This window comes from Sprattus sprattus (assembly GCF_963457725.1).
Source record: "Sprattus sprattus genome assembly, chromosome: 11".
NCBI lineage: Eukaryota > Metazoa > Chordata > Actinopteri > Clupeiformes > Clupeidae > Sprattus > Sprattus sprattus.
This window is the reverse complement of record NC_137909.1, coordinates 1,273,922-1,290,000: the sequence shown is the minus strand read 5'-3', so window position 1 is coordinate 1,290,000 and position 16,079 is coordinate 1,273,922. Positions and strand designations below refer to the sequence as shown.

The 16,079-nt window shown below is 41.0% G+C and overlaps 1 protein-coding gene across 3 annotated transcripts in view; it reads left to right on the top strand.

The window, feature by feature from the left end:
* Positions 1–16,079, top strand: part of jak2a (Janus kinase 2a) — a 113,253-nt gene that overhangs the window by 80,730 nt on the left and 16,444 nt on the right. For all 3 annotated transcript variants that reach the window (XM_080847049.1, XM_080847048.1, XM_080847047.1), the window contains exons 16-20: positions 239–390; positions 669–819; positions 3,011–3,141; positions 3,261–3,450; positions 11,058–11,182. In XM_080847049.1, coding sequence (XP_080703175.1) covers positions 239–390; positions 669–819; positions 3,011–3,141; positions 3,261–3,450; positions 11,058–11,182 — 749 coding nt within the window. The remainder of the gene's footprint in view (positions 1–238; positions 391–668; positions 820–3,010; positions 3,142–3,260; positions 3,451–11,057; positions 11,183–16,079) is intronic.

The window sequence follows — 16,079 nt, the reverse complement described above, 5'->3', positions numbered from 1 at the left end:
ATCAGGGTCAAGGTTATGTTTTTGAGAGTTGGATCACTTTTGTTTTGAATGATTGTGTCACATATTCTTTAATCATAGAACAGTTCGCTACTTTAAGTAGTGTCTCGTCTATTGAGGGCAGTGAGTGTTACTGTAAGTTGTGTTCCAATTGTTATGCTACTTTAGTGAAAACCGCATCTAAGTGGGAAACCTGTGCTAATGCTTGTGTGTGTGTGTGCGTGTGTGCATGTGTGCGCAGTCCTGCTAGAGAGGATCCCATGGGTGCCACCTGAATGTGTTGACAATCCACGGAACCTGAGCCTAGCTACAGATAAATGGAGCTTTGGTACCACACTGTGGGAAATCTGTAGTGGAGGGGAGCGACCCCTGAGCACTCTGGACAGCTCAAAGGTAACAGAATTTGCAATATTACACTCCTTCATTCTATCTGAAATGATTTAGCATTGAAGCATGGATAGTCAACACTGACAAATGCATTGTCTTAGAAAAGATCATGATAACAAATACTTCCTCTGTGCCGTGCAACATGTTTTAAAAGTCCTGTTCTCTAATGAAGGTCAGCCTGACTAGTCCTTCTGATATTGTCCCTCCGAGCTTGACAGTCATTCTACTAAACATCCATTATTTTCTATAACCATGCAGTTAAAACATGTTTGTTTGTTTCTAAGAAAAATCTTTTCTACGAGGATCGACACCAACTTCCTGCCCCCAAGTGGACAGAACTGGCCAATCTGATCAACAGCTGCATGGACTATGAGCCCCTGCACCGGCCCTCCTTCAGAGCCGTGATCAGAGACCTGAACAGCCTCTTCACTCCAGGTCTGTGTTGACCAGTAAACAATAACACCGTAAAACCCACTACAGGTCTGTGTTGCCCTGTAAACAATAACACCCTAGAACCCACTACAGGGCCCTGTTCGGCTAGCTCGCTAAGCGGTTCAGCGAGCTAGATTCCAGGCTAAAAAAAGAAAACGCCCCTCTTTTTGGTTCGGCGAAGCAACTTCCGATAAATTACCATAGTAACATATCACTTAGGACTTACCTGCTCCAGGGCAGGCTAACCTAAGTTTAGCTGGCTTAGTTTGCCACACCCCCGGCAAAAGGAGGGATCCCATTGACCAAGGAGTCATATTACTGTAGATAGTTTGATAAGCGTAGGGAGACAGTTCTTTACGATCGCCGAGATCCATTTTTCCATCATGATGAGTTCTTGTATGAGCGCTACCGATTCAGCCGACAAGGAATAATTCATTGAAAAGACCTTCTCGAGTCATTTATTGCAAACACCACAGTCGAACATTGAATGTCTTCACTTTTTTGCGAGTGGTAGCCTTCATTTTTGTAATGTCGGCGATGCGGAGAACAACACTCATAATTATATGACAGTTGATACATGGGTACAGTTGATACACCCGAAATAACTTGCATGCGCAGCAATCCTGAGATGTGATTTTGAGTTTGCACATGAATACTAACGTCTTCTTTGATCCCAGGAAATTTGAGCACAGTACCTACTTTAACTTACATCATTGCAAACGTCTAGTTTTGCAAACGTGTCTAGTTTTTGTGCAGTAGTGAATAAAGTCTCAGTGTACTACACCATACATAACATATCATTTTTGTAGAAAATGATTAAGGTGGATGCATGATAAGAAGAGAGAAATACACAAAATTTCTTTTCACTGCTTCAATTTATTGAATTTCTTATTAATACATTTACATTTAGTCATAGTCATTTTATTCAAAGCGATATACGAGGAACTATACTTGATACGGAGGTGAGGGGATTCGAATCTATTGTGTTCAAACCGTGAGCTCTATCCACTGCACCAAAGTCACATATTCCAAATACCAAAAGATATCACCCACTAGACATCCCTTAGACAGTTTCTTGTATTGCTCTTGCAGCGGCGGCAGTGTTGGATTTTGCCATGATTATGGTCTTGAATTCTTCATAACGCGTTCATGGTCATCTCCTGCCTTAGTGGAGAAAAAAAATAGTCTTTTTGTTTGAGTTTACACTATTGTACTGTTAAAAAAATCATGGTTTTGGTGATCGACCTTTCCTGCCTTTTGAAGCAGGACGTGCACGCTCAATTTAGCTGATTAGTTTACCCTGGGGGACATTAGCTTCATGATTAAGACGTGGATAACCCGTCGGCAGACCGGTATAGCCTGTTCTCATTTAGCGAGCTAAACCTGACGTGCTGACATGACAATTGATTAACTTAGCTTCAGTTCTACGCCGAACAGGGCCCAGGTCTGTGTTGTCCAGTAAACAATAACACCCTAGAACCCACTACAGGGTCCTCACTAGCAACACCTGATTAGCAATTAGCATTAGCATCACATTAGTATCTAGTGCAACAGCTAAATATTACTAACACATTAAGGGTTGTGTTTTATGTGCTGGCTGTATCCACAAACTATGTTCAGAGTGTTTTTTTCAAGTGTTTAATGTTTCTAGGTTCCCAAAGCCGTCTACTAGCACTTCTGCTCTCCATCTTTCACATGTTTTGTGCAAAAGTGGACAAATGCAACCATTACATCTACACCTTACAAATGTCAGTGCTTGCCTCATTACAAAAAAATAAAAAATAATAATAATAAAATAAAGCTTGGATCTGGGTGGCATTTTGTTTACAGTGGATTACAAATTAGGATTAAGATTTCAGGGCAAGTTTAAATTGATGTCATTTTTTTAGCATCGTCAACAATGGCACTGAAACACTGTAAAGCATTGTAATGGTAATTTACTCTTAGACGTTTAGAGTACAGTCATGGAAATGTGTTGGTTAGAATGTGTATGATGTTGAAGGTGGTGTGGAAAACCCTGCATTAGAACAACCATCAGATCAGACTCCTGAGCAGTCGCACTCCGCTGCCATATAAAGTAGAGAGTTCAAAGTGAGAGTCTCACTACTTCATCACATCAGAAGAGCTGGAGAGTCACTAGAATGTGGCACATCTCATAACTCACTTCTGTTCTTCCTGACCCCGGCCCCTTTAGACTATGAGCTGCTGGTGGAGAGTGACATGGTGCCAATCAGAGCTCGCTCGGGATACCCTGGAGCGTTTGAGAGCCAGGAACCCGCCCAGTTTGAGGAGCGGCATCTCATCTTCCTGCAGCAGCTTGGAAAGGTGCAGAACTCCACCATGCACCATCTGTCTAGATCTGATTTCTTCTTTCTGAACGTGTCCCCTCTGTGCATCTCATTATCTGTTCACAGTATCATGCACCTTCTCTCTTGCTCCACTAGGGAAACTTTGGTAGTGTGGAGAAGTGTCGCTATGACCCACTGCAGGACAACACAGGAGAAGTAGTGGCCGTGAAGAAGCTTCAGCACAGCACCGAAGAGCATCTGCGTGACTTTGAGCGTGAGATTGAGATCCTGAAGTCCCTCCAGCACGACAACATAGTCAAGTATAAAGGGGTGTGCTACAGCGCAGGTGAGTTTCCTTCTGCTCAGGAAGATCCACAATCTGTTTGGCCTCTCATTCAGATCGCTTAAAGCCCTTTCTCATTAACGTTTTTTATATCAGTGGATCACAGTGTGGCGCGGGCCCGCCAGGTGGGGCTCAGAGAGGTACAGCGAGGCTTGAGACGTAAAAACGCAAACTAACAAGAACCAACTACTAGCAGTGCTCCGAATCATAGCCTGTAGCCTCTAACCTATTTGGTGATGAGGTTTTAGCCTACTTTGTACTTCCATTGGTCAGGGCCTACTGTTTAGCCTATACAGCCGCGGAAAAAATTAAGAGACCACTTCAAAATTATCAGTTTCTCTGGTTTTACTATTTATTGGTATGTGTTAAAGTAAAATGTACATTTTTGTTTTATTCTATAACCTACTGGCAACATTCCTACCAAATTTCAAATAAAAATATTGTCATTTAGATCATTTATTTGCAGAAAAATGACAATTGGTCAAAATAGCAAAAAAGATGCAGTGTCTTCAGATCTCGAATAATGCAAAGAAAACAAGCTCATATTCATTTTTAAACTACACAATACTAATGCTTACACTTAGGAAGAGTTCAGAAATCAATATTTGGTGGAATAACCTTGATTTAAAATCACAACTTTCATGTGTCTTGGCATGCTCTCCACCAGTCTTTCACATTGCCGTTGGGTGACTTTATGCTACTCCTGGCGCAAGAATTCAAGCAGCTCGGCTTCTTTTCATGGCTTGTGACCATCCATCTTCCTCTTGATCACATTTCAGAGGTTTTTGATGGGATTCAGGTCTCGAAATTGGGCTGGCCATGACAGGGTCCTGATCTGGTGGTACTCCATCCACACCTTTACTGGCCTGGCTGTGTGGCATGGAGCATTGCCCTGCTGGAAAAAACATTTATCAGAGTTGGGGAACATTGTCAGAGCTAAAGGAAGCAAGTTTTTCTTCCGGGACAACGTTGTACTTTGCCTGGCTGAGGTTTGTAAAAGACCATAAGGATTGAAAAAAGCGGACTGGAGGGTCTTCTAGTTCGTCTTCTCTGATGAGTCCAATTTTCAGCTTCGCCCAACACATGGTCGTCTGATGGTTAGACGGAGACCTGGAGGCCTACAAGCCAGAGAGTCTTGCACCTACTGTGAAATCGGACTCATCAGAGAAGACGAACTTAGAAGAACCTCCAGTCCGCTTTTTCAATCCTTATGGTCTTTTACAAACCTCAGCCAGGCAAAGTACAACGTTGTCCCGGAAGAAAAACTTGCTTCCTTTTGCTCTGACAATGTTCCCCAACTCTGAGAAGTGTTTTTTCCAGCAGGGCAATGCTCCATGCCACACAGCCAGGCCAGTAAAGGTGTGGATGGAGTACCACCAGATCAGGACCCTGTCATGGCCAGCCCAATTTCGAGACCTGAATCCCATCAAAAACCTCTGAAATGTGATCAAGAGGAAGATGGATGGTCACAAGCCATGAAAAGAAGCCGAGCTGCTTGAATTCTTGCGCCAGGAGTAGCATAAAGTCACCCAACGGCAATGTGAAAGACTGGTGGAGAGCATGCCAAGACACATGAAAGTTGTGATTTTAAATCAAGGTTATTCCACCAAATATTGATTTCTGAACTCTTCCTAAGTGTAAGCATTAGTATTGTGTAGTTTAAAAATGAATATGAGCTTGTTTTCTTTGCATTATTCGAGATCTGAAGACACTGCATCAATTTTGCTATTTTGACCAATTGTCATTTTTCTGCAAATAAATGATCTAAATGACAATATTTTTATTTGAAATTTGGTAGGAATGTTGCCAGTAGGTTATAGAATAAAACTAAAATGTACATTTTACTTTAACACATACCAATAAATAGTAAAACCAGAGAAACTGATAATTTTGAAGTGGTCTCTTAATTTTTTCCGCGGCTGTATGTTAAAAGGGAAATCTGGTTTAAGTCACATAGTGTTTGGGTGTGGTTGAGGTTCACATGATTTGTTATGGTCATTGCTCTCATCATATCAGACAAAGTTCACTGGCTTGTATTTGACTCCGCCGAAAGCAGCCATGTTGGATGGAAACATGGCTGTATATTTCAAATATATTCCTGTGGGGTTTTGAGGAGCTTATGATGGCTGAAAACACATGAAACTTCACACATGCAATTGTGTTAGGACAATTTAGTATTTGATTGATTTGAAATGCAGGATAGGTGCTCATCGCTAGGGCTGCCCCGATTAATCGATGTGGTCGACAAAGTCGACGGTAAAAATGCGTCAGCATCAATAATTTAAGTCGATGCATCTTTTTTTTATTTTATGAATTTACCTTTTCAATTTCTAAAACGCTTCAGTTCAGTATAACGAATGTGCGTCTTCCATATCACTACGTAATTGCTGCGTGCCTGACGTCAGTCTTTTTTGGCACCAGTCATTGGTCGCCATCAGTCAACGCTTCAGTTTTTGAAAAATCATGGCGGCAGCAGCGGAGTCCGACTTGGTGGGGAAAGAGACGGAATCTACACGTTTCCAAAGACCAAAGGCGTCAAAAGTATTTGTGCACTCTGCAAAGTGTCGATGGCTTATCACAGCAGCACCACCGCTATGCATGAACACCTCAAACGAAAACATACAGGCGCCGTTGTGGACGCCAGAAAAGCTACCGTAATTGTCTATTCATGTTTTTTAAATTGCCGTAAGTTTAAATATCTTTTGTCATTGTAGCTGCTAAATACACGCATTATTAAAGCCATAAAGTTGTCTGCCTGCGACCTTAGAATTTCCATTGAATATGTTTTTACGTTTTAAATAACAGAAAATGTGTAGGTTAGATCTTGTTCTACGTTGATTGACGGTGCCAGTGTTTGTTCGTGCTTGTTGAGAATGTACCGTATCGAAATATTTTATTTCTGCCATTATTTGAAGCACATTTGTGTGGGGGGTGCCTTTAATACCATAGATAACATTTGAATAATTTTGATCAATGAAGTTAAAAGGTGTAAGTCAAAGGAAATATTACTGTCTTCATTATTACATGTTAAATAATTATGATGCATTTGTTTTTCTTTTGGAGTTGCGCTGCTGACTTATAACAAGTCCTCTTTTTTATTTATTTTTGTATCATGTTGGGAGTTGCTAGTTTAAACTTGCAGTTTTGCACTTTAATATGTCAGCCTTTGTTTTCATTTTGTTTTGTGCTGCATTATGTACAAATAAAATGAATGAACTGAGCTGAAATGGTGATTTTTTTTTTTTTGGGGTGGAAAATGAATCGTTTAGATTAATCGACTAATCGATAAAATAGTCTATAGATTAATCGATAGAAAAATAGTCGTTAGTGGCAGCCCTACTCATCGCCTCTTCAGGAAATGTGGCACACTTATCAAAGTCATTTCCCTTGGGTGTGGAGAGTTTATCACTGTGGTAGCCACAAAGTTCTTTCAGTATTTCCATATTATGGTGGAGAAACCAGGTGCAAGGGGTTTCATGGTCAAGACACAGTTGCTTTGACATTTATTTCATTTTGCATGAGCATGACTATCAATATTTCACATTTCTTTAACATTTGTTTGAGAGACTGCCCAACAGGAAGTCAGCCATTTTGAAATGTGTGCATTTTTCATGTATTCAAACTCATTCAGAGCAGATGCACTGTGCTGACATTCTTTGGCTTCTTGTCCTTCCATATTATTATTACAGTGTGACCAGGCTCTGGGGTGCCTAATAGCAACCAATGCATGAGGGTTGCTGTGAAAACAAACAGTCCAGGTTGAGACGTTTTGGTTTGACCACTAACTTTTGACCCCGTAGCCAAACACAGTGAAAGATTCAAACCAGGAAATGGACATTCTCAGAGTGGATTTTGCGTTCCACCTGTGATGTGAGGTCTCAGTCATAACAGTATATTAAATCAGCCACAAGATGGCACTGCAGCAACCTACAACATGCTTTCCTATGTTCCTCTGAAATGGTGTGGTCTATCTAAATCCTCACGTAACAGAATTCAAATGGTCCTCTTTCTGCTGTTTAAGCGGTCATCATCATTCAACCTTATGCTACTTGGGCCAGTTCACCCCAATTATCGCTGCACACAGCTAAAGTTAAACGTATTTTTATGGTAGTGTATTACCCTGCCCTGTCCTAAATTTCGATACTCTGCATTTAGTTTTGTTTTTAAACATATTCTTGCCTTCAACTAATAATCCTACATATATTACATGCTCATTTCTCCAAACATTGTAAATAAATGCCAAGTAGATTTATACAAAGAATCTCATATTCTTCCTGTGTACATGTAAATTGGTCAAATTTTGGAAAAGAATCCATCTGTTCTAAAGTCACACTCATGCTTTATATTCATTAGACAGAACCACAAGTACTGTTTCACTGTTATCAGTGCACTGCCATCACTTCTACAAGTTCATTAAATCTTCTCTCAGAATAAGACGTTCAACTAACTTGTTTAGGGGGGGATTGTTCAGATTGAGAGAATGAAATAGAGACAGAATGAGTGAATGAAAGAAAGTGAGTGAGTGAGTGAATGAAAGAGAGTGAGTGAGTTAATGAAATAGAGACAGAGTTGAGTGACTTGAAAGTCAAAGAAAGCTGACATGAAAAGAAAAAAAATGTTGACTAGGAATTGATGGACAGAGTGAAAGAAAAATGGAAAAAAGAGTGAAAAAGTCAGGAGGTAAAGAAAGAGTGAAGAGAGAAATGATGGAAAGAAGAAGAGAAAATTGAGTTATACAGAGAGATGGAGTGTTAGAGTAGTGGTAGAGGGATAGATAGATAGATAGAAAAATGAGTATGGAAGATGTCTTATCTCCTAGTTATACAGTGAGGCCTGTATTGACAGGGACAGAGAGAAAAGGAGCCTTCATATTGGTGCAGCTGTGTCAGTGAAACACAGGTGCATGCCAGGTTAATGACCCTATTATGATGTCACAGTTGCCCAATGTATGTCTATGCCAGAAAGTGTATTAGTTTCTCTTGAATAGAAGTATAAAGTTCAGCTATGTTAAATGAGCTTTCCATGATTGGTTCCACCTTTGTTTGCAGTTTAAGGTTCATTCTGCGATTTAAAAAATGTGGGGTTTCAATCAATCAGCATTACTCAGGAGACTACAGGTTTTCAAATGAACACACTTTAAAGATTGCTCACATTTTTGCATAGCCTATTTTTCACATTCGATTTTATTTCATACAACTCAATGCTGCTACATTAAGATTTTTTTTGTCTGAAAAACATCCCATTTTCCAGATTTCTCTAAAAAAAATGAATGACAAATTGCTATGATGTTTATTTATGCAACCTCAGAGGGGTGCCCACACACATTTACATTAAACTGAAATAATATCTCAGTGGAAAGTGCATGTTTGAAAGATTTAGAGAAGGATGAGTAAACATTAGAGTGAATGCTATTGAGGAGAAAAAAACTCATAGGGTGGAGTGTGAGAGAGCTAAATATGTCAAGGGTAGATAGTGGGGAGTATCTTCTTGTTCAACAGATAGGGGAGGTGGAAGAGGTGCAGTTTTTTTGGCTGCGTACCGTGACCACAGCAACATTTCAGAACATACAAATCATTTCTACAGTTTCTTTACAGTTATTGAGGTAGACAAACACACTTGTTCCTCTGTAGGGATCCTTTCCATGTAGGCAGACCTTTCAAGCCAGTCCTTACATTGGCCAAAACAAGTGCTTTACCTTGATCAATCGTATAGCCATTTTGCAATTGTTGCTTTAAGCGTTGTTACTCAATACTGGCCTGATTTCAATTATCAAGTGTCCCTAGTAAACTTTTGGACAAAAACAAATATATAAAATTTGACCCAGGTTCAAATATCCCTACGTTTTCCTTTAACCATATCTAATTTTGTTTTAATCTAAACTTTAGACTTGCTGTTGCTTATATTATGCTGTAGAGGGGACAAACACATTAACCATATATATATGGTCAATTGCAGTGTAGGCCATATATTGAATGGCAAACTAGCTTAATAGTAGGGTAATAAAATAACTTTTTACTAGTATAATTTATTTATACTGTTTGCTGTTGTTTGAATAGAACAGTGCACGCCTCATTGGTGAGGTTTAGTAATGCATGATACTAATGTGTTATTGTTTGTTTGTTATTCACGTTTCATTTGTATGTGGTCTAAAGGCTCAGTTATTGGGTATTGAGTGAATATACTTCATTTTCTCTTCTCTGGACCAATGGCGTAAACCAGGGGTATCCAATTAAAATTCTAAGGGGTCCAGTTTCAAGAATTTTCCTCAAGCTTGGGTCCGGAGGTCTATCACACATTTTTTATGACCGTTGATTTCACTGGTATAGGACTGCATGTGTTTTATGTACCAACAGTCAAGTTGTGCATTATGATTAAGGGGCATATTTAGCCAATAAGTATAGGCGCTAATAGTATCTGTTTGGTCAACAACTGACTATCAGATCAAATGAAGGTCTACATTTCAATAATATTTCAACAGTGTTTATTGTGTTTTTCCATATTATTAACATTAAACATAGTGTCCAGCATATTCCCTAGCAAAGTTTCAGCTACAGCACTCATGCACTCGTTTGCTCGTTGTTGGGCAGTGAATGAATTAGTCAGGATGATGGTAGATCGGGCATACTGGGCTTTAAGATCATGTATTTTCTGTGCTCGCAGTTCGGATTTGAGAGGGTTATTTTGATCAAACTCTTTGTGCTTCATATCGTAGTGGCGTTTCACGTTGACGAGTGCCACCGTTTCAGAGCATATCAGGCACACAGGCTTACAGCTGCGCGCAGGCAGAATGAACATGTACACGTCTGTCCACTCCTCTTTTAAAGCTCAGTTCTCGCTGTCTACCTTTCTCTTCTTAGAGCATGCCATCTTTCTCTTCAACCGCGAACTGCAATGAAACTTTCCCTCTCAACTCTCACGCACTATTTTCTTCAGTCAATTTGTCTGAAGCTCGTGCGTGCAGCCGTGCACCAGTCCCACAGCTCGCAGCATTAAAATCGAGCCCGTGCTGCGTAGAGTAGGCTATCATCTGATTGGCTACTGGCATTAGAAAGTTTAAACAAAGGCATAGCCTACCATAAAGTTATGGTTAATTGTATGTATTGAACGGGTTTGTAAAAGTCACCCAAACATCAGTTGTTAAAACCGCTTGGTCAAATTATTTAAAAAAACATTTTTTTTTTTTTATTGCAATTGTGTCTCGGTCCGGAGACGACGTCAGTTGGGTCCGGACCCGGACCGCGGTCCGCCTATTGCCGACCCCTGGCGTAAACCATAGCCTTAAGGACTGCATCCGCTCTGGACCCATGGCGTAAACCATAGCCTTAAGGACTGCATCCGCTCTGGACCCATGGCGTAAACCATAGCCTTAAGCACTACATCTCAGCTCTCAGCTTTCTCAGAATCACTGCTACTGCCGATATGGCCAGAAGTGGGATGTGTGCTACGTGCAGTGGTGTGTGGACTGCTGTCCTGACTGTTACAAGGTTTATGAACATGTTGAAGCCATTCACACTTGTATTATACAGTCGTTTATATAGACTAGTCACAGCTAGGAATATTTACTAAATTGATAATTGTATGATGTTATTGACCACTTCTTCTCTGCGTAGGCCGCAGAAACCTGAGGCTGGTGATGGAGTACCTGCCTTTTGGAAGCCTCAGAGACTATCTGATCAAGAATAAGGAACGCTTCGACCATAAGAAGCTCCTGCACTACTCCTCTCAGATCTGCAAGGTATCATTCTAACTGAGTGTGTCGACAATCTACAGCTTAGACTGTCTGCTGTTTTTCACAACGTGCCCAAATAAGTTCAGATAAAATATGTAAATGAGGGCCTTTATAGTGCCTAGATGACCGCAATCGTATTGTCATAAATTAGTTATGAAACGGTGTGCATTTAGAGAAGAATATAAATTCACCTCGGACATGCTTGTGATAAAATTCTAGCTCTTTACATGAATTAACTGTATAGTTGTTTTTCAATAACATTACATTGACCGTAAATAATAAAGTTGTTAATTACTATAATAGCGTGACATTTTAATGGTAATATCTGCACAGGTGTACAAAGGTCATTTTTTTCTCCAGCCATTGCTCTTGTGTTTCATTGATACTTGTTAGCTTATTCAAATGCTGAGGTTACACAGCCTTAACACATTAACACACAGCACACAGTAGCTTTATGATTAATAAAGGACATTTTACACAGCTCTAACACATAAGCACACAGCACACAGTAGCTTTATGATTTAATAAAGGACATATTACACAGCTCTAACACATGAGCACACAGTAGGCTTTATGATTGATAAAGGACATATTACACAGCTCTAACACATGAGCACACAGCACACAGTAGGCTTTATGATTGATAAAGGACATTTTACACAGCTCTAACACATGAGCACACAGTAGGCTTTATGATTAATAAAGGATATATTACACAGCCCTAACACATGAGCATACAGCACACAGTAGGCTTTATGATTAATAAAGGATATATTACACAGCCCTAACACATGAGCACACAGAAGGCTTTATGATTAATAAAGGATATATTACACAGCCCTAACACATGAGCATACAGTAGGCTTTATGATTAATAAAGGATATATTACACAGCCCTAACACATGAGCATACAGCACACAGTAGGCACAGAGAACTATGCCAGCTACGTAAGTTTTTTTTGTTTTAAATTAAGCATTTCCTTTTTTAGTAGCATGGTCATTCTTAACCTTTTTAAGCCTAAAATGCCGTAATAACTATTATCTCTTAACTATAGACAGCGTTCATGGTAAACTGGTAAACACAGGCTCTGAGCTTGAACACATAGCAATGGAATGATTAGCTTAATGTTGTTGTGCTTCAAGAGACAGAGAACAAAACCTAGTCTGTTTGAATAAAGTGATGTTGTAATTGTATGTAATATAAAATTAAAAAGAAAGAAGATTTAAGTAGAACAGTACTGTGCTAAGCAATCACACTAATAAATAATGACGCTTAAGAAGAGCAGTGAGCAATCACACTAATAACTTGACCTGTGTTTACAAGTGTGCATGTTGCCACAGATCAAAATCTCCTTGATGTTTCAGTTGGCCTTTGACCTCTGTCACAGCCCCACTTTCATGATTAGATATTGACTTCCATGACAGGATTTGGTGAGGGCAGAATAAACGAGAACAGAACATCTGACAGTTTGAGATTACATTTTTTTATCAGAACCTTTTACATAAACCGCCGCTTGTCCTCTGTTAATTAGAAATATAAAATGACCAGTCCAGACTCAATTCAATTCAATTTTATTTGTATAGCGCCATAACAATACAATTGCCTCTAGGCGCTTAACAGATCCCAGAGCCTGAACCCCCTTAGTGCATGCACAACGGCAACAGGGGCAAGAAAAAACTCCCTGTTAGGCAGGAAGAAACCTTAAGCAGAACCACGGCACATAAGGGGGGACCCATCTGCTTGAGGTCGGCCGGGTGGAGACAGGAAGGTGGGACGGGGGGAAGGGGGGAAGGGGGGAAGGGGCAGGGTTGTGTGCAGAAGGGGAAAAGAAGCAACAGGGGTTATACACACCCAGCATTTGGTCACTGGACATATGTATACAAACATCTGATGGTAAATACATGATACAGGCAAGACCAGATTACTGTGCCAATAGGGTTACTGTTACAGGGGTAAGGGATGTAGGGACAGAGAAACATTTCGGTGGAGGCAATAATGTATATTGAATATAAATGCTAGCATAGGGTATTGGGTAGAGTAGGTGTACGGCAATGCAGTGGCGGTGGGTGCGATTAGCCAAGGGTTTCTCCAGGTAGACCAGGTAGAGAGACAACGTGCAGAGTGGTGGGGGTGAGGAGCGATAGTTCCACTTCCATCAGCGATTGGAACATGCTATAGGGGAGAGAGAACATTTATGTTAGTAGACAACAATTTCAGAAACAGATAGGGAGATGCATTTGGGTAGTAGATTTAACAGTAGGCAATATGGCTATTTTATCAGTGTTATTATAGGCAAAAGCAATATGATATGGAAGGAGAGAGAGAGAGAAAGGGAGGAGATATATGTGATATAATGCTGGCATATATTGTTAGTGTGCTTGCAAACACACTATTGTTCTTCTTGAGTTTTATTTATTTATGCCCGGGCCGTACATGCATCCACTCGGCAATGTTTGAGACGGTGAGATGATGGTGTGGACAAACCGAGAGGCAGTATTGTTCGTTACATTGAAGTATAAGCTGTTATGCCGGGGCCGTACATGCATCCACTCAGCAAACAGTATACACTTTTGGCTAGCGCAGCAGGTGATGAGTTTGTTGACGCAATTACTTTTGGCTATAGGATGCACTAAAGAGGAATGTCTTGGCTGTATTGTTCGTTACATTGAAGTATAAGCTGTTATGCCGGGGCCGTACATGCATCCACTCAGCAAACAGGATACACTGTTGGCTAGCGCAGCAGGTGATGGGTTTGTTGACGCAATTACTTTTGGCTGTATAATTCGTTACATTGAAGTATGAGCTGTTATGCCGGGGCCGTACATGCATCCACTCAGCAAACAGGATACACTTTTGGCTAGCGCAGCAGGTGATGGGTTTGTTGACGCAATTACTTTTGGCTGTATAATTCGTTACATTGAAGTATGAGCTGTTATGCCGGGGCCGTACATGCATCCACTCAGCAAACAGGACACACTTTTGGCTGGCACAGCAGGTGATGGGTTTGTTGATGCGATTACTTTTGGCTATAGGCTGCACTAAAGAGGAATGTCTTAAGTCTTGATTTGAATATAGGGACAGTGTCTGCATCTCTGATGGAGGCAGGGAGGTTATTCCAGAGGAGAGGGGCTCGGTAGCTAAAGGCTCTGCCTCCTATTGTGGTTTTTGAAATTCTTGGAATTACCAGGAGGCCTGCACTCTGGGAACGGAGCAGCCTTGGAGGGCAATAGGGGACGAGTAATTCCTTGAGGTAGTTTGGAGCCAGGTCGTTTAGGGCTTTATATGTTAGCAGGAGTACTTTGAAATCGATTCTACTTTTGACGGGGAGCCAATGCAATGAGGCGAGTACCAGTGAGATGTGTTCATTTTTTTTAGTTCTGGTGAGTGTACGAGCAGCAGCGTTCTGTGTAAGTTGAAGGCTCTTTATACAGGGTTCGTACAGTCATGAAAAACCTGGAAAAGTCATGGAATTTTAAAATGGTTATTTCCAGGCCTGGAAAAGTGCTTGAAAAGAATAAAGTCCCAAAAGTTTTGGAAAAGTCATGGAATTTTTTTTTATTCATATTTTCTTGTCGTTCATTTACGCTGAGTTTTAAATCATGAATATGCCTTTAAATGAAATACGCTCAAAGTATAAACAGGCACGCGCTGAAACTGAAACATACACAACTGTAACGTTTGTTGGCCATAGCAACAGTAACAGTATCTGAGGGAAGCCAAAATTATTCAAAATGCCAGTTCAACAATGCTTGGTTGCGAAATGAGAAATATATGTCATGGGTTTCATCCGACAAAGACCCGGGCCGAGCTAAATGTAGGTTATGTGGTGACAAAACGTTTGACATCTAACATGGGAGAGGCGGCATTAATAATAATAATATGCGAAAGGCACTAAACACCAGAGCGCTGGTGCTAGCGGAGCTAAGTCAAACCCCATCACCGGCTTTCTCACCACCACAGCCAGGGCAACTGCTAAGGCAAACAGCACGTCTCTCTCTTTGGCCAAGCAGTCGTCAATAACCGATGCTGTCACAAAAAAGGAAGTCTTAACTGCGGAGGTAATGTGGGCACTGAAGGTGGCTAATTCGCATTATTCGTTTAAGTCATCTGAAGATGCTAGCCTGCTCTTTCAAAGAATGTTCCCCGATAGCCAGATAGCAACACAGTTTGCTTGTGGCGAAAGCAAATGCTCGTACCTCTGCTCTTTCGGTCTCGCTCCCCACTTCAGGAGTCTGACGTTGTCCAACGTAATGAAGCAAAGGGCATACGTCATTCTCTTCGACGAAAGCCTGAATAGTTATTTACAGTCCAAACAGATGGATTTACATGTGAGGCTATGGGATGGCCCCGATGTTAAGACAAAATACATCAGCTCTCAGTTCATGGGACATTCATCTGCCCTCGATGTCGTTGCTAAAATGACCGACATGCTGTCGGAGATCGGAGTCTATAACCTCATCCAAATCTCCATGGACGGTCCCAATGTCTACTGGAAGGTATTCGAAATACTCCAGAAGAGGGTGCAACAGGATGCTGGAAAGTCGCTTCTCAACATTGGTTCGTGTGGGTTGCACATACTGCACAACGCATTCAGAGATGGATGCAAATCGACAGGTTGGGAAGTTGGGCACGCACTCTCCTATATGAGACAATGGGCTCGAAACCATCCTTTTCCAGAGTGTTGGATGTGGTAAAGGTACTGCTTGTCTTGTCTCATGGACAGGCCAGTGTTGAGCGAGGATTCTACAAAGAAATGATTGTAGAGAATCAGAAGGAGATGTCCCTGGTGGCTCAGAGGCTCATTGTTGACCATGTCAGGTCTGTTGGGGGCGTTAACAAGGTGGCGATTACCAAGGAACTGTTGCTTTCAGATGCAAGTGCTAGGCAGAAGTACCATGGGTA